This window comes from Delphinapterus leucas, chromosome 15 (assembly GCF_059928025.1).
Source record: "Delphinapterus leucas isolate spDelLeu-1000000601 "Yukka" chromosome 15, BTC_Dleu_Yukka2, whole genome shotgun sequence".
In the NCBI taxonomy this organism is placed as follows: domain Eukaryota; kingdom Metazoa; phylum Chordata; class Mammalia; order Artiodactyla; family Monodontidae; genus Delphinapterus; species Delphinapterus leucas.
In genome coordinates, this window is record NC_143143.1 from 44,089,341 (window position 1) to 44,113,035 (window position 23,695).

The following is a 23,695-nucleotide window of genomic DNA, read 5'->3' on the forward strand; positions in this document are numbered from 1 at the left end:
CTGGGCGGGAGCGGCCGGAAGGCCTCCGTCCATCTGCGGTTCTGGCGGGTGCGGGCCTTGGGGGTGGGCGGAGACGGGCCCCCAGGTTTCAGGCCTGTGGGGAGCCGGGGGAGGCGCGTGGGTTTGAGGGCACGTTTCAGTGGTCGGGACTTGACTGGTGCCGGGTGTGCGGTGTTTCCTGGGAGGGGGTGTCGTGGGAGAGGAGGGGGCCTGGGGCTGAGGTGGGCAGAAGAGGTGCAGGAACCGCGTCTCCCTTATGACTCGGCAGAGAATCGGGGAGGGTTTCCTGACGGACCTGAGCCAACTGAAGGAACTGCTGCAGCTGCTCAGTGACGAGGCACTCATCAGGGACGTGGCCCAGGTCAAGCAGGTAGGCCCGGTGGGGGGCCCATCCCCCCGCTCAGCCTTGCAGAGGGGGCCCCGCTGAACCCTGAGCGCACCGCCGCCCCGGGTCCGGAGGAGAGCTCGTCTGGAGGGAAGCAGTGGGAATCGATGCAGGTCTCGCATCTGCACTTGATATGCTGTCCGCACACCTGGGCCTCCCTGTGGCCACCTCACCACCAGGCGGCCTGGCCCACTGGGCGGCCTTTGAAGACCGAGACTGACCCTCCACTGTGCCAACAGCCTGGCCTCGAGGGCCCAGAAGTAGTCTTCATTTTGGAGTCTCGCCCCCCACCCCAGGTCTCCTTGTCTCCATTTTCTGCTTTTCTCATCCTTTGCTCCTCTTCCTGGGTTTGCACACCTACTTTCCTGTTTATCTCCACGCTCTCATGCGGATCCACTTTCAGGATCACGCTTCCCCCTTCTGCCCACCAGGCTCCGGTGACCACCTGTGTCCCTCTGTGTCTTCCCTGGGGTGGCGGCGCGTCCTGGGCATCCCCTCCCTGCTGCGTCTCTGACACCAGCCCTGGGGGCTCGGCCCTGTGAACATCCCACCATCTTTACCTCTGTTCTCCCAGGAAAACAAGGTGAAGTTCTCTGCCTTCCTGGAGAAGGAGTACGGGGTGAAGGCCAACCCCTCGTCCATGTTCGACGTGCACGTGAAGAGGATCCATGAGTACAAGCGGCAGCTGCTCAACTGCCTGCACGTGGTCACCCTGTACAACCGTGAGTGCTCCGCCCCTGCGCCCCACCCCCTCCACCGGGCCTTTTTCTCACGTGGCCACTGGGGCGGACGTGGCATATTCATTTTGAGTGGCACCTTCTGGTTTTCTGTGTTCAGAACAGAGCAGCTGCAAGGAGTGAGACGTGAACTCAGAGGTTGGGGAGCTCGAGGCCCAGGGGCTGCACCTCCTCCAGAGGCTGGGTTTTAGGTCTGGTGTAGCATTTCTTTCATACTTAGTTATTATCGTTATTAGACTCCTCTTAAGTTATTTGGAGAGATTATACTTAGCAGGTGAGGCATTTGAAGTATACTCATAGAAGATGAAATAGCATGTTACATCTATACACCTTAAACTATTTAAGTGGCATTTGATCTTGAAGCACGTGTGAATCAAAGGCCCACCTAAGGGCTTCCCTGGTGGCGCAGTGGTTGAGAGTCCGCCTGCCGGACTCGGGTTCAGGGGACACGGGTTCATGCCCCGGTCCGGGAAGATCCCACATGCCGCGGAGCAGCCGGGCCCGTGAGCCATGTCCACTGAGCCTGCTCGTCTGGAGCCTGTGCTCCGCAACGGGAGAGGCCACAACAGTGAGAGGCCCGCATATCGAAAAAAAAAAAAAAAAGATCCACCTAAAAGTAACTATGAACATTTGCTACTTCTATAAATAAGATAATAAAGCCTCAAGGAAAAATCTGTTGTTGTTTTTTTAAAGTTATTTATTTAATTTATTTATCTTTGGCCACGTTGGGTCTACGTTGCTGTGCGCGGGCTTTCTCTAGTTGTGGCGAGCGGGGGCTACTCTTCGTTGTGGTGCGCGGGCTTCTCATTATGGTGGCTTCTCTTGTTGCGGAGCATGGGCTCTAGGTGTACCAGCTTCAGTTAGTTGTGGCACGTGAGCTCAGTAGTTGTGGTGCGTGGGCTTAGTTGCTCCGCAGCATGTGGGATCTTCCCGGACCAGGGCTCGAACTGTGTCCCCTGCATTGGCAGGTGGATTCTTAACCACTGCACCACAAGGGAAGCCCAAAACGTGGTTCTTAAGATCTTGTAATGTAGTAAAGCAAATACTAATTTTGAAAATAAAGGAACCAAATACTTTCCAAGACGCAGAGCTCCCCTGGAGAACATCAGCTCTCCAGTTGCCAGTGAGGGAGACTCCGTCTTGAGAGATCCGCTCGCTCGTGAGACAGTGAAGTGACAGGACAGATGCTAGTTTGGGTTGAATGGTTCTGACCCAACCCTCAGAAAAGGCCCAGGTGAGGGCCCTCCTGTGCGTTTGGCGGAAGGGCGCACCTCCCGGGCCAGAAACAGCAGTTCACGGAGACTTTGTTTTGTGCTCTTTGCTGTGGTTTTCTTCTGCAATTGTGATTTTTCTGCATTTTCTTTGTCGTTTCCCCGGCGGCGTCCCCAAATCCCCTGCCTGTGAGCGGCAGGGCCAGTCGCTGGGTGGCCTGCCCTTCCTCCCGTCACCTCTTGTGACCGGTGCCTTCCTGCTGCCCAGGGTGCTGCTTCTGCTCGGCTTGTGAGCGTCCGGGGCGCCTGCAGCATTCCGATGGGGCCATCAGGGCACGTGTCACCCGCCCCCCGCCCGCTCGTCCACCTGTGTGTATGCAGCGCACAACGCGGTGCTGCTCTGCCATCCTCGCCTCGATCTGACCTGGGTTTCCGTCTGCGATGAGACGCCCAGTCCTCTTACAGGGCCGTCCGGTCGCCCTTCTGCCCAGCTCCTGTGCCCCGAGGTCTTCCATGTACACAGTAGTCTGTGGCCATTTGCGGGAAGGGTGGTTCCGCTGAAGCGATGTTCTCAGTCTCCCGTTCTTTCCTTGAGCAGCGCCATCTGGAGGGTGGGTCCGGAGTGAGCTGCTCTCTTGGCCTGTGCTCATTCTACTCGGCTGTGTCTTGGGTGCCGGCTGTTGTGGGTCAATTTTCCTGATGCTCGGGCACTCTGAGGATGGTGGTTGATATCTTATATCATTTCTAGGAAGTTTCCTTGAAATACATTAAAACATGTGTTTGGCTTTCTTCTCCTGGGGCTCCAGTGACGTGTGTGGTTGGTTTCTTCCACCACCTTCTTTTTGCCTGTTGATAGCGCTCCCTCCTTTTCTGTTCCATGTTGTCTGCTGGTCCTGCCTCCACGCTCTGTGTGTCTACTGTGTTTTCTGCGCGTCTCCCCGCCCTCCTGGCTTCTGTGATCGGGCTGCACTCTGTGGGGCAGTTCTGCCTTGTCGCCTGTGTTCTGCCTTCTCCCGGGGTCTTGCGTTTCGGCGCTATGGTCTCCCATCTGCGTCGACAGTCCTCACAGGTTGGAGACTCACAGGGAGGCTGCTTCCACTGCCCTTGTCTGTGGCAAAGCTCTGTGTTAGGGTTGGTCACTCGTGTCTGAGGAGCTGCGTCAGGACTCTGGCCGGGGCCTCGTGAGCTCAAGGCAGCCGCAGGCCTCCCCAGCTTGTGACGCCTCTCTGGGGCTCCAAGTCAAGGCTGGCTCAGGAGGCGTCACGGCCCTGTGGGCCTCTGTCCACAAGGATGTCCAGACCCCCTTTCCAAGGTTTCTCTGTAGGAGGGGTGCCGACAGGGTCTGCCCGCCCAGCCCCCTGGGGCTCTTTCCTGCCTCCGTTTCCCCCGCTCACAGCCCCCGGGAGGCTGGGGTTCCTGAGACCCTGAGTTCACAGCTCTGTCTCCCACCCATCCCATGACCCAGCAGGACTTGCTCAGTGATCTGGAGTTAGCATATTTTTCTTTTTTACTAGTTTTAGTAAAAATGTAGTTTGTGGGGTTTTGGCTTTATTTTTTTCCTGTTCTCTTTGTTACTCTGTCCACAATCTGGAAGCGGGAAGATTCAGAACTAAAGGACGGTCATGTTCCTACTAGAACCTGAAGACAGGTTACAGATCAGCCGCGACCCTTTAGTGGCTCCTGTAAACCTTGCGGCCGATTCCTGACTCTGGTGAATGCCATCTAGGGCAGCCTGTCACTTCTGTAGACACTCCCTGCCCCCACCCCCCAGCTGAAATCTGGAAACCAGTGGCCTGGTGAGGACATCTCATTCTGCTGGGGCTGGAGGTGAGCTGTCTGCTCCTGTGCAGAAAAGGTCTGGGGGGCTTCTTACCCTCTGTCCCAGTGATGGAGGGGGCTTGGGGTCTCACTGACACCCCTCGCAGGCTGACGGTGAATCACCACCATCCCAAGGTCACCCCATTTTTGAGTACCCATCACATGCCAGACCCAGAGAAGCTCCTGTGTTGGGCTGTTCTGGACACAAAGGCACAACTTTTCCACTGAACTTTCTGGAAGAGTCTGCTCCTGGCTGGCCTTCCAAACCAACCTGGACCAAGTGTAGAATTCTGTAAGCGGGAGCTCCTGGCAGTGCAGCACCTGTGTCGGGCTGGCCTCTAAAGACACTGTCACTGAGGCCTGTCCCAGGGCTCAGGCATGTCTGGCTCCAGGGGCTTCACGTGGCTCTCTTTTTGTTTGTCCTGCAGGAATAAAGAAGGACCCAGCCCAGGCCTTTGTGCCCAGGACTGTCATGATCGGGGGCAAGGTGAGGGGACGTCTTCTTGGTTCCTGCTTGGCGTTGGTCGGGGATGCACAAACCACCGTGCTTTTCAGCAGTGTCTCTGCATCAGGGCTGGATGCTGCGGGTGGCTGGGCGCCAACCTGCACACACAGCCCAGAGGTCCTGGCTCCAGGTGTGCCTCTGGGCCAGGTCAGGCTCCATCAGCTCAGCCACAGGAGGGAGCTGGATGGGGCCCCTGCCTGCCCGGCCCAGGGGAGTGGGGTCCCCAGCCCCAAGGGCCAGTCTCTACTGGGCTCTCATGGGGCAGCACCATTTCTCTGTGTAACTGCCGGATTTCCACGCCTCCCCTGCACTGGTGTGCCAAGTAGACGTGAGTCGCTGGCTGCTTTGTCAGCCAGACGTGCGCCTGCTCTCGGCTCAGCCTGGCCTTATTCATTTTATTTACATGTGCTTTTTTGGACGTGGGATCTCAGAGTCCCAGCGTATCGCCGGCAGGCATCAGTGGGTCCCATCATCTGGCTCCGTGCTCTAGGGCCCGCGTCCCCACCCCTCTGCCACTTTTCCCAGAAGCCTGGGCACAGCTGCTTCACAGGGGCTGCAGGTGGGCCCAGGACTGTCCTCGCCTCTTACTTGAGCACATATGAAGGTGGAGGCACCTCACAGGCAGGCCCGTCTTGTTCTGTCTCTGCCACCGTCCCCCGGCCCCCCGACTCCTGATGTTTCTAAAGCAGACTCCGGACAGCATGCTGGGGTTCTTTTTCTTTTCTTTTTTTTTTTTAACTTATCTATTTCATACATATTAGTGTATATATGTCAATCCCAATCTCCCAATTCATCCCACCACCACCCCACCCCAGCATGCTGTTTTTGTCAGTATTTCCGTATGCATTTTAGAGATGTGGACTTTCAAAAAGTTAAAAAATGTTAATTTTTTAAAAATTAACATTTTTAAAAGGAGAAAAAAAGAAGTGTAGAACATCCACAAACCTGTCCCCCAGACTTTTGCTGAACCATTTCATAGTAGATAGATTACAGACATTATAACACTTCAACCCTAAGAACTTAATCAGTTGTCTTCACAGTGATGTTTTCCTGCAAAACCACACAGCGCCACCATCACACCTGAAACACTTGACAAGAATTCCGCCACATCATTAAATATCCAGCCAGGGCCACACGCAGCGGTCTTGTGACAGCTACAAATACCTTGAGCTTGTTTGAATCAGGACCCAGCAAGGTTCTCACATGGTGACAGGCGGCTGTGTCTCTTAAATCTCTTCATCTGTAGGTTTTTCTCCACGTCCCCCTCTTTTTTCCCCCTGCAATTTGTTACAGAAATCGGGTTGTGTGTCTTCCCCAAACCACGCCCCTCTGGTATCTCCCAGTACTTTCCTTGGTTCCCTGCGTTTCCTATAAGTAGTCAGTTTTCAGAGGTCCTTGTTCCCTCTCTCCATTTTTGAAAAAAACAACTAGAATCAGAAAACCAAGCTTGAGGTTGACAGATTTGTGCACGTGGGTGAGGTGCCGTCATGAGAGGCACTCTGTTGGAGCCGAGGAAGCGGGTGGGGCGCCGCGCTCCGTGGGTCCGTCTGCCAGGTTGAGGGCAGGACACGCAGGGATGCCATGGCCTCAGCCCACCCCTCCCCTGCCGTGGGAACCCCGCTGGCAGAGCCACTCGGCTGGGCGTGTCCAGCCCGGTCTCCAGTGACCCTGCCATGCCCCTGAGCACAGGGTGTCTGCTGAGCGCCCCTCGCCCTTTCCAGGCAGCGCCCGGCTACCACATGGCCAAGATGATCATCAAGCTGGTCACGTCCATCGGCGACGTTGTCAACCACGATCCGGTTGTGGGCGACAGGCTCAAAGTGATCTTTCTGGAGAACTACAGAGTGTCCTTGGCCGAGAAAGGTGAGCCTGCCCTACCTGGGCGCAGTCAGTGGTCCTCTATGGTCAGGGCCTGTCTTGCTTTCAGACAGATTAACAGCCCCAACACCAGGCTGCCCAGCCAGAGGGCCCCCCACCCCTGGCCTGGCTCTGGGGGAGCCCTGCTGCCACCCAGTGTGTGGGTCATCCTCGGTCTCACACATCCTTGGTCTCTGAACTTCCCACTGCTCCCCCTCCTCGCTCCTCTGCCCCGGGGCTCCCTCTTGCTGGCCCTCCCCGTCCCCCAGAGGATGCTTCTGCTCATCCCCACCTGTCCACTCTGGCCTGGCGTCCTGCACCTGCTCTGGGAGGGTTTAGCCTGGGGCCACTCCACTTTGGGGGTACTGGGTATGTGTTGCCATCTGGAGAAGGGCCTGTGGCCAAATGTGCCTCGGAGCATAGCTGTCCTGAGCTGGACAGGCCTCTCTAAGCCGGCCACTTCCGGAGACCTGGCAGGAAGTGCTGGGAAACCTGAGCCTGGACTTGTGGCCCGAGTAGCAGCCCCTCTGATCCATGAGACTGTGCGCTGCCCTCCAGGCGTTGAGTGAAGGGCAGGCTCACGCACTCCCTCCTCCTCCGTTGCGGACGGGTCATCAGGACCAACCCTGTGGTCCCGCCACTGCCATGGACCATGTGTGGCTCTGGGGTTGGGTTGGGGTTAGTGTTTCGCTGAGCTTCTAAAGCAACTTACGGCCACTGCCTGGCACTCCCAGGCCAGTTCCTGCGCTTCCTTAGAACTGACCTTGGGGACACAGCCAGCCTGGAGTTGGGCCCCGCCACCCTCCCCTAGCTCTTGGACTGGCTGTGGTAACGTGTCCACCATCCCGTCTGCCCATGTCCCTCTGCCTGAGGGGCCGGGGGTGCCTGTGTCTCTATCCTGGCACCTAGACCTGACCTTGAAGAAGGGGCTGGGCTCTGGTCTTGGCTGACCCCGAGTGCCCTTCAGCTGGGTTAGGGAAGCAGCATTAGCTCTGAGAACGAGCTGAGAACGTGGGAGCAGGGATGCCAAGGCAGGCAGGACGGAGGCTGCGTTCCTGCTGCCACATGGAGAAACTCATGCAGGGAACCCACACTTGGGAGAAGCTGCAGGGTCGTGGATGGGGTCGTGTCTTGGCCGCTGTAAACAGCACAGAGTGACTTCGGTGCGTGTGGCCACAAGAAGATTGTCCCCCCGCTGTCCCCAGTCCTCTGGTGCTGTGAGTCAGATTCCTCTTCAAGCCATTTAAGGAGCCTGTGGGGCTGATCGAATAAGACACCAGTGACGTCAGGATACAAGGGAATGATGACAACACCAGGCTTTGATTTGGCCCTGGTCCGCGGAAGGTTCCAGAACAAAGGTCCTTTGCCACCTGCAGGGCTTCTCAGGCGTCTCCATTGTGGATCCTCTGCCTCAGGCTGCCCTGGGTCAAAAAAGGGAGCCATACAGGTGGTGTGGTCAGTGCGTGGTGTTGCTGTGCTGTTCCCATGGCTCTCGTGTTGAGCGGTTCATGGCTGACGGGTCTTGCTCTCGCCGCCTTGCAGTGATCCCCGCCGCCGACCTGTCACAGCAGATCTCCACCGCGGGCACCGAGGCCTCGGGCACAGGCAACATGAAGTTCATGCTCAATGGGGCCCTCACCATCGGCACCATGGACGGAGCCAACGTGGAGATGGCTGAGGAAGCTGGGGCCGAGAACCTCTTCATCTTTGGCTTGCGGGTGGAGGACGTGGAAGCCCTGGACCAGAAAGGGTGTGTGTCCCTCTGAGGACCTCAGGTCTCCTCTACTTGTTTTTCACACCCTTGGGTACTGTGAGGGGTCCTGTGCAACTGAAGTCGCCTAGTTGCCTACAATCCCTCAGGGGAGTTGTTGAGGCCTCAGGCACCAGCTGCTGAACCAGTCAGAACCTTGTCAGCCTGTGAGCGCTGGCCCTTTGGGCCCTGTCCCACGTCTGCCACACGCCTCCCTCTCCCCGGACTCCCTAATGGGCGCAGGGTGTCTCTCCAGCTTGGTTTCACATGTCATTTTCTTCTGCAGCATCCTGGCACTGGGGGCGGGGGCGGGGCTGCCTGAGCATCCTCTCAGAGGACTGCGACAGAGCCATGCATGGGACTTGTACGTCCTCTGGCAACCACGTGTCTGTAACAGTAAAAGGAGGAGGTGGAATTGATGTGCTCACAGCCCATGTCCACCTCCCAGTGCCTGCGGTTGCCAACCCCACCTGGCTGTCCTGGGCCCGGGGCACAAACGGCCCCAGAGTCTGCCCATGAGGCTGCCATCTCCCCACAGGTACAACGCCCGGGAGTACTATGACTCCCTGCCCGAGCTGCGGCAGGCCGTGGACCAGATCAGCAGCGGCTTCTTCTCCCCCAAGGAGCCCGACTGTTTCAAGGGTGTCGTCGACATGCTGCTGAACCATGACAGGTGAGACAGGCCCCTCGTCCCTCACCGATGGGTCAAAGGGTCCCCCTGGCAGGCTGAAAACTGCACGTTGTTTGGGGCCAAGCCTGGGCCTCGGTGAGGCTCCCCCTCACCTCACCCCACGGCCAGAGGCTCGGCTGCACCCAGGGGCCGGGGTTTGTGGGGCTTCTGACGGTGCTCAGCGAGCCTGGGGGCCTGGTGGTGGGATTGCCAGCTGCCAGGTCCAGCCCCAGGCCCCCGGCACTAGCTGACCTCCTTGGACGGGAGTGACAAGCGTCGCCTGGGCGGGTTGGAGGCGACTTCCTCGGGGCAGAGGGAGCCTGGGTTTAATGGGGAGCCCAAGAGTGGTTCAGGTGGAATGAGCTTGTGAGGCCGTGAGTTACCACGTGGTTAGTGTTTTACGACGAGGCCGTTGACACGGGGTTCTGCTCCCCGGGGCACAGCCTTGCACAGCACTTGTTATAGGTCGGCAGTGCTCTCTCCTCTGACGACAGGCCTCTTCTCCACCCAGGTGGTAAAAGCTGAGTCTGTCAAAGGCTGAGAATCGACCTCTATTCCACTTGCAGTTCCTTTGGTTTAGTCTGTCACTTTTTGATGAATGCTGTCAGCTGGCTTCTGTTAGACCCGATCGATCGTAACTCCACACACGCCCGGGGCTGGGAGCTTGGCCCTGCTGAGGTCTGTGATCAAGGAGGGACTTTACAGAGTTTTATGAATTGTGTTTCTGACTCAATCGTAAACAAAACGTGTTTCTGTGTCCATAAATCCTGCACCACCAGTTCTCAGCCCATGAGATCTGAGAACAGATGGTGATGGAGCCTGTGGTCACCCTGTGCCCTTCCCCTGGAGGTGAAATTGGCGGGAGGCCTCAGCCTGTGCAGCTCTAACCCACGTGCACGGGTTCTTTAAAGAACACTGGGTTAAAATAAGGTTTTTCTAGAATAGCGTCCCCAGGACAGAAGTGTTGCTCACAGCGTGGTCCCCGTGGCCACCCCTGTCCTGCAGAGCATGAGGACGCAGCCAGCCAGGCCCGTTTCCTGACCTCCCACTCGTCACCCACCCAGCCCAGCTTCCTGTCTCCCATTTCAGGTTCAAGGTGTTTGCGGATTATGAGGCATACGTGGAGTGCCAGGCCCGGGTGGACCAGCTGTACCGGGTAAGGTCCTTGGGCCCTGGCAGGGAAGCAACAGGGTGTGGCTGTGTCCTGCTGTCTCGGGCCACTCCCAGGAGGTCACAGTTCATCTAGTGGCCCAGAGCAGGTTGGGCTTCCTCATTTCCTGCTCAGGGACTGACTCAGCTGGCCCTCTGCCCAGGCTGCTGTCCACACCAGCGCACCTTCCCCTGCAGCCTCTGGGCAGCTGCCACAGAGCGCAGGTGAGCAGGGCAGGAGTTTCCTTCTGGAGGCTCTGCACACCCTAGCCCGCGATCTGACCGCCCACGTGGGTGTGATCAGGAGAGCCTGAGGTGAGGGATGGGCCTTGTGAGCAGTGAAGACCTTTTTGTGCTTAAAATGAGAAGATAAACGATTCCTTGTAAAAGTGACAGATCTGACAGCAAGTAGAACAAGGACTTGTAGCTCTAAGGAGCCGAGTTTCTAAGGTGGGGCTGCGGGAGCCAGCTCCCCAGTCCGCGGCCCTGTGTCCCTGCCTTGGTGTGGCCCACAGAGAGTGTGCATGTCCAGTGGGGTCTCCTGGGAAGACTCAGCTCCTGAACCTGGGGAGGGAAAGGAGGGTGTTCCACCCTGTGCACCCAGCCAAGGATGGCAGCAGGAGGGGACACTGGTGATGGGGGCGTGACTGTGCAGTTGTTGGGGCAGATGGTTCATTGCCCAGGTCGTTCAACCAGAATCTTGGACACGGCCTGAGGGGTTTGTGTATCTCAGTTGTTGCCCACGTCTCACCCCTCCCACCCACACCCCCCCTCGAGGAAACAGCCCCTGATGTTCCCTCCTATGACAGAACAGGAGGGGGCCTAGAAACCGAGTGATCTTCCGGGCTCCAGGAGGAACTTTGCTTTCCTTTTGGGGAGGCCCCTCCTGGTACTGGCTGCAGTCTGGGGGCGCATACTCCTCTGGTGGGGTGTCTGTGCATTGTGTGCGCCGCACCCCAGCAGGACCTCTGTCTAGTCATCTGGAAACTTTCCTGGTGGGTGGGCCCCCTTCCCAGTGAACTCTTGGTTGGCTACCCAGGGCCTAAGCGCATCTGGGAACAGCCCGAGGTCACCGAGCACCACTTCCCTCTGTAGAACCCCAAGGAGTGGACCAAAAAGGTCATCAGGAACATCGCTTGCTCGGGCAAGTTCTCCAGTGACCGGACCATCACGGAGTACGCCCGGGACATCTGGGGTGTGGAGCCATCTGCCCTGAAGACCCCGCCCCCCAGCCTCCCCAGGGATTAGGCCTCTGCCCTCCCCCTCGGGACCAGAGGCATTTGTTTTCTTGCTGACTGTCCGTTTCCAAGCACTTTGCGAGCACCCTGCTTTTTTCAGTGCTGTTTCCGGGATGGCCATGGGGATCCGGGTGGTGGCTTTTGGAGGTTGGGTTGGGTTGGGGGAAGATGCTGAGGTGAGATGCTCCCCCATTTCCTGCAGGCAAGCAGAGCCCACAGCACTGAGCAGGGCAGCTTGCCTGCTGCTCTGCCCACCTGCCCCGTGGAGGTGGGGGAAGGTGGACTTGTCTGCTGGGCTCCCCACAGCCTTGCACACGCCTTGTGTGAGCTCGTTTTTAGTTCTGAGCCTCTGGATTCTGGTAGCTGTGGTAAAGCCTGGGGCCGTGTATGTTTCTGCAGCACCTCATCCAGTGTGGCCCCAGTCCTCCCTGGCCCAGCTCTGCCTCCTGGCCATGCAGGGAGGGTCCACTGTGCTAGGCCATGTCCTCATAGCTGCTGTGTGGGCACCCAGCCCGGGGTTTCCAGATTGATCAGATAAAGAGGCCCCAGGACAACTGAGGGTGACACTGGGGACCCCACCTGTGTCCAGCATCTAGGGAGCTTGGCTGCGACAAGGCTGGGTGATGCAGAATTCGTTTGGTTTTGCTTCTTCGTAAGATTTTTCACAAGGAAATGAAACTAGCTGAAGCCTTTCCTTGTTTTAGCAACTAAAAATAGCACTTTTGAAGCTTAGTGCCTGGGGAGGCAATGCTGGGATATTCTCACCTGGCCCTGGGGACCCAGGTGGGGTCCCCACCTCTGCTGGGTGAAGCTGAACACCCAGCCCCGCTGCAGATCTGTGCCCGTCGAGTCCAGGAGGGTGTGTTTCCGGTCTCACAGGAGGCCGGCCTCCCTCCTCCCAGCAGCATGACAACCTGGTCTGGAAAAGGACTGAGTGGGCCCAGAGAGGAGCCCACTTTCCATTCTGCCCAGAGAGCAGGCTGGTGCTGGGGAGGGCGGGTGAGCAGGTGGGAAGGACAGGGCCAGGGAGCAGGCAGGAGCTGCGGGCGGAAGCTTCCAGAGGCTGTCTCCTCAAATGCTGGACTTGGGTGGCACAGGGTCCTGCCCTCATCTCCATCCTGACTGCTCACCTCACCAGAGGCGTGAGGGTCTGTGGTTGCATCCCCCGCGCCCTCTGCTGCCCGTCCCTTAGGCCGAGTGTAACCATCACTGTGCCCCTCACTGTCACTGCCTCATGTGAGAAACGGATTAAACCTTCCTGCTTGTGCTCAGTTGATCTGGCCTCTGTGTGTCACTCTTGTGCCCAGGGCAGTCCATGTCCCAGCCGGGCTAAATTATGGTCCATCATTCCGGGACTGAGAACAGAAAGTTCTCTCACCCCCAGCTGCATGTGGGGCTTAGAGCCACAAGTGCCTGAACCGTCAAACCCAGCCACTTGGAAAACTGTCTCCTGGGTGTTGGCATTTTTGGTGTGAATTGTACTGTTTTTTGCACCCATCTTTTGCCACCCATTCCTGGTCCCGGGAAGTGGAATGCCCTGGGGACCAAAACTCCTCCCCCCGACCCCAAATTGTATGGCTGCAGGTTAAATCAAGAACCAAGAGGGATGTGACTCGGGGCTCATTGTTACCCAAAGTACCCAAGAACGCCGTGGACCCCTGCTGGTGGTGGGATGTGCGAGCCGCCCCTTGGTTGGGGGCACCTGCGATGCACATTCCTGGTCTCACGTCTGGGGCAGCTCCTGGGACACATGCATGTGACGACCACATTTCACAGCTGTGCACATCTCTTGCCGTTCCTGACCACCGACTGTTGTGACCCATTAAAGGGTCAGTCCTAACCCACAGTGTAAGCTTAGGTCGCTCAGACCGAGGTAATAAGCTGAGATGCCACCAGGCAGAGATGTGTAGACCTGATTACTAATTACCTGACAGCTGACAAGGGCGGCAGCTACCAGCCCCACGATCCCTTATGCTTCCTTATCTTCAGACGGTCAGACGCCTGTAAAAACACTAACAGCTTGTATTTTTACTTTATAGCCTACCTTATTCCCCCCCTCAAAAAATCTGAAGCAACTTACAAAGACAAAATTTTAAGAAAAACAAGATGCAGACTTGAGCCCAGGCAGAGCAGGCCAGGTCTAGATGGCCTCATTGGTCAAGACAAGCTGGGGATGTGGCTCTGAGCTGCAGGGCCTCCAGGAGCCTCAGTGACTGAGAAAAGCACGAAGGGGCTGCCCTGGCCAGGCAGGCACTTCATGCTTTAGTTACATGAAGACGGTGTCAGGTGGGGATGGGTGTCCCAGCTCTGACGGAAATCCAAGGAGACATGAAGCTGGGGGACGGGGTGGGGCCCTGCAGGCCGTGCTCACACCTGAATTAGATACCAGGAGTGCAGAGCAAACCCGTCCAAACTGACCTCAGGAGGGTCTGTTCCGTTTCAAACCCGGTTTAAGAAAGACATGGGTTTTCCAGATATAAGAATCACCGTGGGCAGCTCTAAGGTGCTTCAGAAAGAGGGTGTAACCTGCTTCTGGGCTTCCAGCCAGGGTATAGCTGCTAATAGGCCACAAGGGGGGCAGGTAAACAAGCCCCTCCCCACCCTGGGGAATTCCTGCGCTGCTGAGACTGGAAAGTGCCAGAGCCTGACGATCTAGGGGAGGAGGGCCTGCCATCAGGAGAGACCTAGGTGGACTGAAGTCCTCCGACCTGGGACAAACCCTGTACTGCACAGCTCGAAGCCCCCTTATTAAGCCACACACCCTCTCCTGGGAGAGAGGGCACTTAGCGGGGAGGTGAGAAGTGGGACAGCTGGCAGGCGCTGGCTGGGAGCGGCACACGTGCAGGGGAGGCTGGTTTCGCAAAAAGCCAAACAACAGAAGCGCCGCCACCAGTGAGTGAACAGGGCAATGCTCGCGGGCCAGAAGAGTCCCTGGACTCCAGCAGCCTAAACCCCACCACCTGTCCATCGACACGGCAACATTCAACGAGCTTGTTAACTATAAGGTTGGAAAGGTCACCTGCGTAGTCCTGGTTTTTAGAAAAATGCCATCTGCTCCACCTGGAGAAGCCATCTCCACCTCCTCACCGTGAACATGCCTTTCCCCAGAGATAATGCCCCTCCGTGCTGGGCCTCAGTGTCTGGAAGGAAGCGGGAAAGGGCCCATGATCCTTGGCCAACACCACCTCCCAGATGGTCGGGTCCTGAGAGTGGCCTGGGACTGTGGGTAGGGCCTGGGCTGGAGGCGTCACTGAGAAAACAGACAGACCACCACCACGATTTTATTCTTAAATAAATGCTCAGTCTAAGGCCAGGTTAGGTAGACAGGTGGGTGGAAATCGGAGGAAGGCAGACCACGGGCTCCCCCCGCTGGGAGCAGTGGGGCCGCCCAGGGAGGCAGGGACACCAAGGCAGGCAAGCGGGGTGCACAGGGCGGGAGGGGCTCATGGAACCACTAGAGTCCGTTCTGGGAAGGGACAGAAAGAACCCAAGTTTCCCCACATTCTCGAGGGTGGTGCCAGAAAGCTCAACGTGGTCCCAAGACCCCACGCCTCCTGCCCCAGGCTCCTGGTGCCCAGCTCAGGGAGTGTGGGATCAACTAGCCGATGGCCAGAAAGCTCTGTCACTGTCTTCCCAACAAGACCTCAGGTTGAGTGGCAGCAAGAGGGAGAGAGGGCCACATGCCCGCCCCCCACGCTGTCCACAGAAACCTGTGCTCCCAGCCACCGGGGGCGGGCGCCTCAGGTCTGCCAGGGCCTCCTCTGCCTGGCCCGCTGGCATCCGAGTTCTCTCTCCAGGCACATCTCCAGGGTGCCGGGCTGGCCGGAGGAAGGGGGGGACAAGGGAGACATCTTCATGCTCCTTCAGGTGGCGAATAACACTCAGTGCTGGCGCCCTGGTTCCGACTTCCCCAGGAATTCCCTGGACCAGAGGAGGAAACCTGTCGGCCAAACCTCTTGAGACCAAACCTGAGACCCCACCTCCTGTGGTCCTCCTACAGCCCACCTGGGGAGGCCGCAAAGGAGCCTGGAGGACCACACTTCCGCTCAGAAAACCCCGTGAGTTAAACAAGCAGGGCGCCAAGGGCAGCGCCCAAGTTAAGTCCCGACACACAGGAGCAAGGATGGGGTCACTAACTGCACCCCGATGTTGGAGCCATTCTCTGGTCTACATTTTATGTAATGTATTCCTTTTATGGGGAAAAACCACAGTCCCAGAGCAAACCCATACTCATCACTGTCCCCTCGCAGCAACCCACATCCGTGAGGCAAGAAACTGCAAAGGAACGCCCCTGGAACCTCCAGGGCGAAGTGCGACCACTCGGCACACACCTCACCGAGGGCCGATTCCAGCACCCCGGGCTCAGCAGAGGCCCCCCAGCCAGGACGTGCGGGCTGCCTGCACCCTCCAGCGGGAGGCAGGGAGTGCCTGGTCCATCCAAGCCCTTTGCTTTGCCACCAGTGCACCCCTCATCCTCAGGCTCTGTGCCCAAGCTCGAGATGGGTGCCCGGGGTGGCAGCCCACGTCCTGGCCCAGGATTTCGGCCAGCGCAGTGCAGCCAGGGGCACAGCCTCCCTTCCAGAAGCAGCTGGGGACAAACAGGCTTTTGAGGAGCTGGCCCAGACCTGCACCCTGCTGTGCCCCATGCACAGGAGCAGCAACCTGACAGGCCTGTGGGAAGGGATGGAGGCCTGACCCAAAGCAGCTGTGGTGTCTGCGCTGCACGACCTGCACCACAGGGAGATCACAGCCCTACTGACGGTGGGGACGGCCCAGGAGGGAGGGGTGACACTCTTGACCCCTCACTGTGACTCGGCCCCGAAATGGCTTTTGTAGCTGCGGCCGCACATGCCTGCCTGAGCCATCGCCACGCAGGACGGCATCTCAGGTGAGAGGAGAGCGCCTCACCTCAGGATCCGTGGAAGCTCAGGGCTCTTGTAGATGTACTTGTGCCTGTAGCCAAGGTCCGAGTGGAAGGGGATGAATTGAACCTTGAAGTCTCGGAAGCTGCGTGACGGTGCAGCAATGTTGTAGAGCTGGGGGAGGGAGAGGCGGGTCAGCGACCGGGTCCTGGGGGTGACCTGCCTACTGGCCTCCCCCTGCAACAGACAGCGGCCCATGGCCACTGTCTCCGAAGAGCAGCCCAAGCCCCCCATGCACAGCGCCCTGCAGCCTGCCTCACCCACAGCAGGGACCCTCGGGGCCACCACTCAAGACCCTCTCCATCCTCACGCCCATCTTGCAGACCGCCCTTCCTCAGGGGCCTGCAGCACCTCAGAGAGCCACCTGCTACGGGATGCGGTGGTGGCCTGAGTGCCAGGAACAGCCCCGATGGCTCAGTCCCTGGGGCTGGGTGAGCTGTGTGCCTCAAACTTTGCCGTGTGCCTGGGTCAAGGCCCGCCAACAAGGTGGCTCAGGACCTATGCCACCTCAGCCCCCTCCTCGCAGCCCGGGATGGCCAGGTCATGTGCCCGAACCAGCTGGAGGGAAGGACCTGGCCCTCGCACACCTGCCTCAGGCCTGGTCTGATGTGGCCTGGGTGTCGCGCCCTCTAGCAGGCCAGCGCCATGGCCAGACAGTGCTCTCTCCCACCCTACCCCCACCTACAAATTTAATCAGGCTTCCTGGCAGCAAAGGCAAAGCAAATACAGCAAAAGCAGACACAGAGGCAACATGGCACCCTCTGTCGTCAGTCCCATCCCAGAGGCAAGAGAACAGGTGAGAGATCTGTACCAATTCCAGCTGCTGGGGGAGCCTCGCCATCAAGGGTTCTTTCCCTCCAGCCAGTAACTGGCAAGCCCTCCTGACTGAGTCCCCTGTACGGAGGACCCAGGAGATATTCGTTTGCTTATTTTCACGTTTCCTTCTGGGGCGGCATCAGCTGTCCAGCCCCGCCCTGACCCTGCTGCCAACCTCTGCCCTCTCCCTCACAAGGGGCCCTGCCAGCAGCAGGACCCTCCACACCTGCCTGGCCTAGCCTGGACCGAACATGAGTTTGCCCGACGCCCGCCGGACACCCACCTTTCTGCCAAGCTGGAAGGGCACGACAGGGTCGTCCTCGGCGTGCAGGATGAGCAGGGAGCAGGAGATATGCTTCACACTGCAGGGAGGGAGAAAGGCGCTGGACCGGCCCCCAGGAGGAGCTGGGGTCTCCTGGGCTCCCAGTCCTGCCCACAGCAGGGACCTGGCTTAGAGAGCGCTTCACCGTGGTGTGGAACGCCTCAAACTGGGCATTTTAATAGAGAACTAGCATTTGATTTCTTAGATGTTTCCATCAATATCTATTCTAGGTGACAGGTGTCAGTCAAATCTAGAGATCAATTCATTCACCAAATCGGGTCCCTGAATATTTCCTGGAAATTAAAAATTATTTTTTTTGCTAGTAGACTATTCTTAAAAAGTTACAAAACAACATTTACAAACTAAGTAATTTAGGTGGGCCAGGAAACTCACTCAAATGAACTTTACTGGACATCTGTTGGCAAAAGAGCCACCCTCTAATTCATCTTTCGTGTAAATGACATTTAAGGTCACTCCTGAGAGTTTCGAGTAAATTAACATTCTCAACAGGTTCACAGGATCCTGTCCTTCAGCAAACCACTTAACAGAAGGACTGGATGGGCCCGGGGTCTCCTAGGCGCCCCTCACTGGCGTCTCACGGGGAGCTGCTGGACGCAGCAGATACCTGTTGCTGGCAATCCCATGCTGATCTGGGGACTTCACGAGGGCAGCCCTGGGGCAAGCCTGGCACCTGGCAGGACCAGGCCTGGGGGCGCACCGCCCCTCAGAGGCCCAACTCTGGCAGTCTGCAACTGCTGCTAGCGGCTCGCAAGTTCACCCGCCCACCACGTTCCACTCCCAGGGTGCAGGGCTGCTGGTGTGCGAGTCACGCTTTGATGGGTGACATCTTTTCTGGACTTCCACCCACGAAGCTGCTTCGTAGCTTCTCTGACTCTGGAGGCCCCCCTCACATGCTGTCACCTTACCAAATATTTGGGAACAGACCTGCCCACCAAGCTGGGGCTCCTGACTTCCAGTGGGTGAGGGCCGGCCGGCCCACCAGCACTCACACAGGCTCAGCGGGGGGGCAGCCAAAGGTGGCTTTCTCATCGTTGTCATTTTTAGAGGGAACCCAGTCTACTCAGATAACTCTTCTTTAAAAAGTGTAGATTTTTAAATGTTAACTGCATATTCAGATAAGGATTTTTCCTTTTTCTTTTTTTTTGAAGAAATTAAACCCCATGAAATTAAGATATCACAAAGATACTGTCAGCAGAATCTGAACGTTGTGCAAAGAAACAGTCCTTAAATAGAACATGTAACTGCTGGTTTACCTCAGAGAAATACTTTTAATATTAAACTTCGTAACATCTTTCCATAACCAAACACAAAACCAATGGCTGAGGCAAAGTCATTTTTTGAATAACAGTTACTATTACTGCTTTAATACCTGTTTAGGAGTTCTGGTTTTGACATAATTTTCAAATAAAACAGCTTTATGGACCAAAAATATGTTGTCTTCCTATTTCTTTAATCTAATCCTACAGTCTTTCCACATTCCTGGTTCTCCTTCTCTGACATTCCCTTTACAGAGATGTATTGCTTAGAAAAGATCCCTATGTATTCAGAATCCTATCCTACTTGGTTAACGTGACTCAAGACACTTATTCTGGGGGTTCTTGGGGTTTTTCTAAATTCTCTTCCATGGTACTCACTTTTCATCATTTGCAAACTGAATTCCACTGCTTGTGATGGGATCAAGGAAGAACCAGTCAAACCCAGGGAAGTATCGATAGATCTGGAGGCAACATGTAGACAACAAGCAGAGGATCAATTAAAACACCCCCTGCAGGGCTGAGGGTCCAGACAGAGGTGCCGTGAGCCCGGGGGTCACTCCTGCTTCTGAGCAGGCTGACCTGTGGGCCCCCTGGAGCTGGGGGGGGCGCCCCTGCCCTTCCTGACCCCCGCCCTCAGACTCCCTGCTCAAGAGGCCCCCAGACTGGCTGCAGGGGGGCTGCCCGCAAACAGGGCTCCCACACCTCAGACTAGGAGACCAGGCTTCCCACACACAACAGGCTGCCACCCCCAAGGAATGGGGTCCGTGTGACTCGGGAGAAGAGCAACATCAAAGGAGACCCAACAAAGGACTCTGCTGTCTGCAACGGAGCAGCATGAGGTCCGGTGGGGCCAACACGGCTCCCCTGGACACACAGAAGCAGTGGGAGGAGGAAGAGGAAGCAACAGGGTACAGAGGACCCTCCTCTGGGCCCGGCCTGTAAATGGAGGGTCCAAGGCCTCGAATCCGGCCAGTGACGGCCCAACAGCATGTAATCCCCACCAGGGCTTCCCTGGGGTGCCCACCAGCTCCACTCCTGGGGAGGCAGCCGGGACAGCGCCCTCAGCCTGCACTGAGCCCCATGGGCAAGCAATGCCAGGGGGGCAAACCGTGCCAGGGGGCAAGGCCTCCTGTGGGTACAGCCACCCTCAGGCAACCTGGCTGTGACCCCATCCTTCTACCTGGCACGTAGTTATAAACATCCTGAGCGGCTCTGTAGTCAGGCCAGTGACCAGAACTAAATGAGAATTAACTTTTAATAAAGTTTGTATTCATTAGACTATTTAAATAATTTTATGATATTTAAATTTATTTATTATACATATTTACTTAGTCATTTTTATATTTTATAGCAATTATTTTCATTATAAAAATAAGTCCATTTTTAATAAGATCTGTACTTGCCACTGAGAATGGATGGCTCTTAGCTTCTTCACGGATGTTAGTAAATGGAGATTCCAATATGAGGGCATCTGGAGGTGTCTCTAAATAAACAAACGGGGAACTGGGAGGTGAGCAAGAAACCCCAGTGAGACACAGTCCTCCGCTCCCCATCCACGCACCCTCCACAGGACAGCGGAGCCCGGCCCCTGGTGAGGCCCCGCCAGCCGCTGGCGGATCGGGGGAGGGCCCTCAAGGGTCTGCTCAGGCCCCCACCTCAGCGCCTTGCTCTCGTCTCACTGCATGGCACGTCCACCACCACCCACTTCACGAGAAGCCCCAGGGCCTGGAGCACAGCCGGCTCCCCAACGCTCCACCCGCCCACGGGAGCCGGGCCATCCCCACGACGTGTGACCCCACACGAGCCCCTACCTCGCTCACAGAGGCGCCGCACCAGGTTTGTGGCCACTCTGGAAAGAAAAAAAAGTTCAGCTGAATTACGACAAAAATTGTTCCAGATGAGATCCTCCTAATACTCAAAGGTGACTGAGGAAGCCGGGATCTGTGAAGTGACCAGTGGGGTTTTGGGCGGGGGGAGCACAGATGCCCCAGCCGTCAGCCAGCCCCTCCGACAGGGCACCTCCATGTCCCCAAGGCATGCACCTCACCTGGAGCAGCCCCTTCAGGCCACACAGCAGCGCCCCAGTTCACACCCGGTCCGTATGGGTGGGAGGAGGACAGCAGGGCCCAGGGCCGCCCCGTCGGCAGGGAGGAGGCTGCAGTCTGCCTGCACAGCTCCTGGGGGCGGCAGCACTTGCAGTCTGCCAGGCCTGGGGGCCTCCTGCCTTCCCGGGACCAACCTGGGCGGGTCCCATGCAGACACCCAGGGCAGGACGGCCTGCTCTCCTGTCCAGGTTTCAGTCCCCCCGCGAGAGCAGGCCAGGAGGCCCTGTCCCAGGCACTGCCCAGCCTGCGGCCCCAACCCGCCTGCAGCCCCAACCCGCCTGCAGCCACCGCGTCCAAAGGAAAGGCAGCAGAAAAACAGCAGGTGCTGGTCTTGGGCTCCTTTAGAAACACTGGCCCCTACGCCCGTGGAAGCGATGCAGGCGGCTCATGTGGAACATCGAAGTGCTTCCTGTCTTGGCAGATGGAGGAAGGGAACCACCACTGCTGCCTCCCCAAGTTCTCTGGTGACGACGCCAAGCGTGGGCTAAGGGGCCCACTGTTTGCAAACAGAATCAAGGCCCCGGCTCCTGGGCTTGCTGGGCAGCACATATGTCCTCAGCCAGGCCAAGGGAAGCCCGAGTGCCCTGTCCCGTTCTGCTCGGACCCACCTCCTCAGGGCACAGTCCCGCTGAGGCGCGTCTGCATCCTCCTTGCGGAGGAGACGGCACCTCCACGACTGCTGTTGTGCCTCCCGTCACTTCCTGGGTTGAGGAGCTGAAGTATCTCAAGCCCCTCGTGGTCTCTGCGGTGCTTCATCCCCTGCCCCCATCACAGCACTAATGGTGCTACAGGGTCCAGAGGACACCGGGGCCCCTAGGAGAGCCTGGGCTGGACAGTCGCCCATGAAGACCTGCTCCTGCAAAGGCCACGCGGGGAATTCTTACCCGGTGCCGAGGGAATGGCCCCAAATATACACAGGGTTGTCTCCACTTCGCGCTTTGATCCAGTCAAAAACATGGAGTGCGTCGTACGTCATGCCCCGCTCCGACGGCGTTCCTACTGAGTCACCCCAACCTGGGAAAGCAGCAGCAAGAGGAGGATGTCACATGCAGCCCAGAGGACCTCGAGGGGCAAGCCCACCTCCTCCCCCTTCTCAGCAGGAGGCCCAGAACGTCTGGGGCCTCAAGGTCTCGGCCAAGCCAGCTCTTCTTCTCCCACCTCCTCAGCTGTCACAACCTCTGAACCCAAACGGCCATCCACCTGCCCTCATCTGAGTCTCGATGAGCAGCTGAGCAGACGGGGTGGTCAGACATGCAGACCCCTGCCGGCTCCAACATCTGGGGCTTGGCACCAGGATGAGGCACTGAGAGGCTCAGCCAGTGAGAGTCCAGTCCACCCTGGGGCCCCTGAGCCCAGCCCTGACTGCATGGCCCAGCTGTGGCCCAGCTGTGGACAGGCATGGAGAGGCCCCCAGGCAGGCAGATTCCAGGCTCAGGGCAACTCTGACCCACAAAGGAAGGGGCTTTTAGCATCCTGTTTGCTTAACAGAGGAAAGCCAACTGTCTCGGCCCCTAAACCTTGACCTCCCAAGGGACCTTCCCTCCAGATTCTCAGAAAAGTCAAATGTGACTGTCATTTCCAGCAGCTCAGCAGTGAGTCATCATCAAATGATCTGAAAGCACCACAAGGCTCAGAAAGAGCAAGTCCTGCTACACAAGCAAAACCCAGAGGCAGGGGCACCACAGGCCACCTCCCCAGGGCATCCCAGACCCAGATTAGGGAAGGAGCCAATGTCAGGGACAAGGCCAGTGTGAGGGCTTGGGGCACTGGTGGGAGCAGGGACAAAGAGACAGGGAGAGACACAGAGAGACAGAGACAGGGACAAACTCTTGTATGGTTTAGAAAGGCAGAGACTCAATGGGAAATGAAAAGAGGAAGTGATAGATGGGATCTTACTTCTGTTGCAAGCACCAGGAGGCGAACAAGGAAGAGGCCACCCCTCTCACTACCCTGAGGTTCCAGCAGCAGGAGCAGGAGGAAAGGATGGGCCTCATTTCAGAGTTTCTCCAACCCAGCACCCTCCTCCTGATGGAACACTCTTCCACAAAAGAACCGTCCCTCACCCTATGGTTGGCAGAATAATGGCCCCCAAAGATGTCCATGTCCAACCCCGAAAGCTGTGCCTCTGGTACCTTACATGGCAAGGGGAATGAAGGGTGCAGAAGGAAAGAGGCTGCGAATCAGGAGACCCTGGGATGGGAGGTTATCCTGATCAGCGTGAGCCCCAAGTAATCACAGGGTCTTTATGATCAGAAGGGAGACAGAAGTCAGAGCCAGAGTGATGCAGACTCAGGCCACAGGCAAGGAGTGAGGGTGGCCTGGAGAAGCTGGAAGAGGCCAGGAACCTGGCTCTCCTCTGGAGCTTCCAGCCGTGCCCACACCTTGACTTATCCCAGTGGCTAAAGATTTTGAACTCCTGACCTCCAGAACTTCAAGATATTAAGTCTGTGCTGTTTCGAGGCATTTACGTTTGTGGTAACTTGTTGCAGCAGCAAGAGGAAACTCTTCCAAAGTTCACATCCAGGTGATGTCAACCGGCTCCTGAGTCTGCGGATGTGGACCCCACCCCCTTACCCCCAATCAGGGTGAGCTGGACAAGAGGCCTTTAGCCCTTTGACCTCTCCCACCAAGGACTGTCCAAGGCACACACTTGCCACACAGCTGCTCCCTGACAACACAAAGCATTTTCCTCACGCATCAAACTGTGGGAGGCTAGAAAGAAGAAATACTGAGGGGCGAGAAGATGAGTCTCTCTCTTCCCTGTCTCCATAATGTCAACAAAACCAGCTGTGCTGAACATGAAACGTGTCCAGCTGTGGGGAAAGCCTGAGTCCAATAAAGAAAAGACAGTACTTTCTACTTATAAAATGTGGCTGACAGAGGGTGTGTGCTGGGGTTCCAGGCACCCTACAGGGGCGGATGCACGCAGGACA

The 23,695-nt window shown here is 57.3% G+C and overlaps 2 protein-coding genes across 27 annotated transcripts in view; one reads left to right on the plus strand and one right to left on the minus strand.

The window, feature by feature from the left end:
• The window catches only part of PYGB (glycogen phosphorylase B), a 52,929-nt gene extending 40,333 nt beyond the window's left edge, over positions 1 to 12,596 (plus strand). For 2 of the 4 annotated variants that reach the window (XM_022594157.3, XM_089896528.1), the window contains 8 exons: positions 269 to 370; positions 960 to 1,107; positions 4,580 to 4,638; positions 6,378 to 6,519; positions 8,056 to 8,263; positions 8,802 to 8,936; positions 10,023 to 10,089; positions 11,178 to 12,596. In XM_022594157.3, the coding sequence (XP_022449865.1) occupies positions 269 to 370; positions 960 to 1,107; positions 4,580 to 4,638; positions 6,378 to 6,519; positions 8,056 to 8,263; positions 8,802 to 8,936; positions 10,023 to 10,089; positions 11,178 to 11,330 (1,014 nt within the window). In that variant the 3' untranslated portion in view covers positions 11,331 to 12,596. Of the gene's footprint in view, positions 1 to 268; positions 371 to 959; positions 1,108 to 4,579; positions 4,639 to 6,377; positions 6,520 to 8,055; positions 8,264 to 8,801; positions 8,937 to 9,444; positions 9,641 to 10,022; positions 10,090 to 11,177 lie in introns of those variants that run through there. The other 2 variants (XR_002647457.2, XM_089896527.1) reach the window with 2 other exon arrangements.
• ABHD12 (abhydrolase domain containing 12, lysophospholipase) overlaps positions 1 to 23,695 on the minus strand; it is a 99,718-nt gene that overhangs the window by 16,398 nt on the left and 59,625 nt on the right. For 9 of the 23 annotated variants that reach the window (XM_022594158.3, XM_089896544.1, XM_089896529.1 and 6 more), the window contains 7 exons: positions 21,647 to 21,776; positions 20,469 to 20,506; positions 20,061 to 20,140; positions 19,036 to 19,118; positions 17,342 to 17,441; positions 16,229 to 16,356; positions 14,586 to 15,260 (listed from right to left, as the gene is read on the minus strand). In XM_022594158.3, coding sequence (XP_022449866.1) covers positions 14,915 to 15,260; positions 16,229 to 16,356; positions 17,342 to 17,441; positions 19,036 to 19,118; positions 20,061 to 20,140; positions 20,469 to 20,506; positions 21,647 to 21,776 — 905 coding nt within the window. In that variant the 3' untranslated portion in view covers positions 14,586 to 14,914. The other 14 variants (XM_089896533.1, XM_089896538.1, XM_089896539.1 and 11 more) reach the window with 14 other exon arrangements.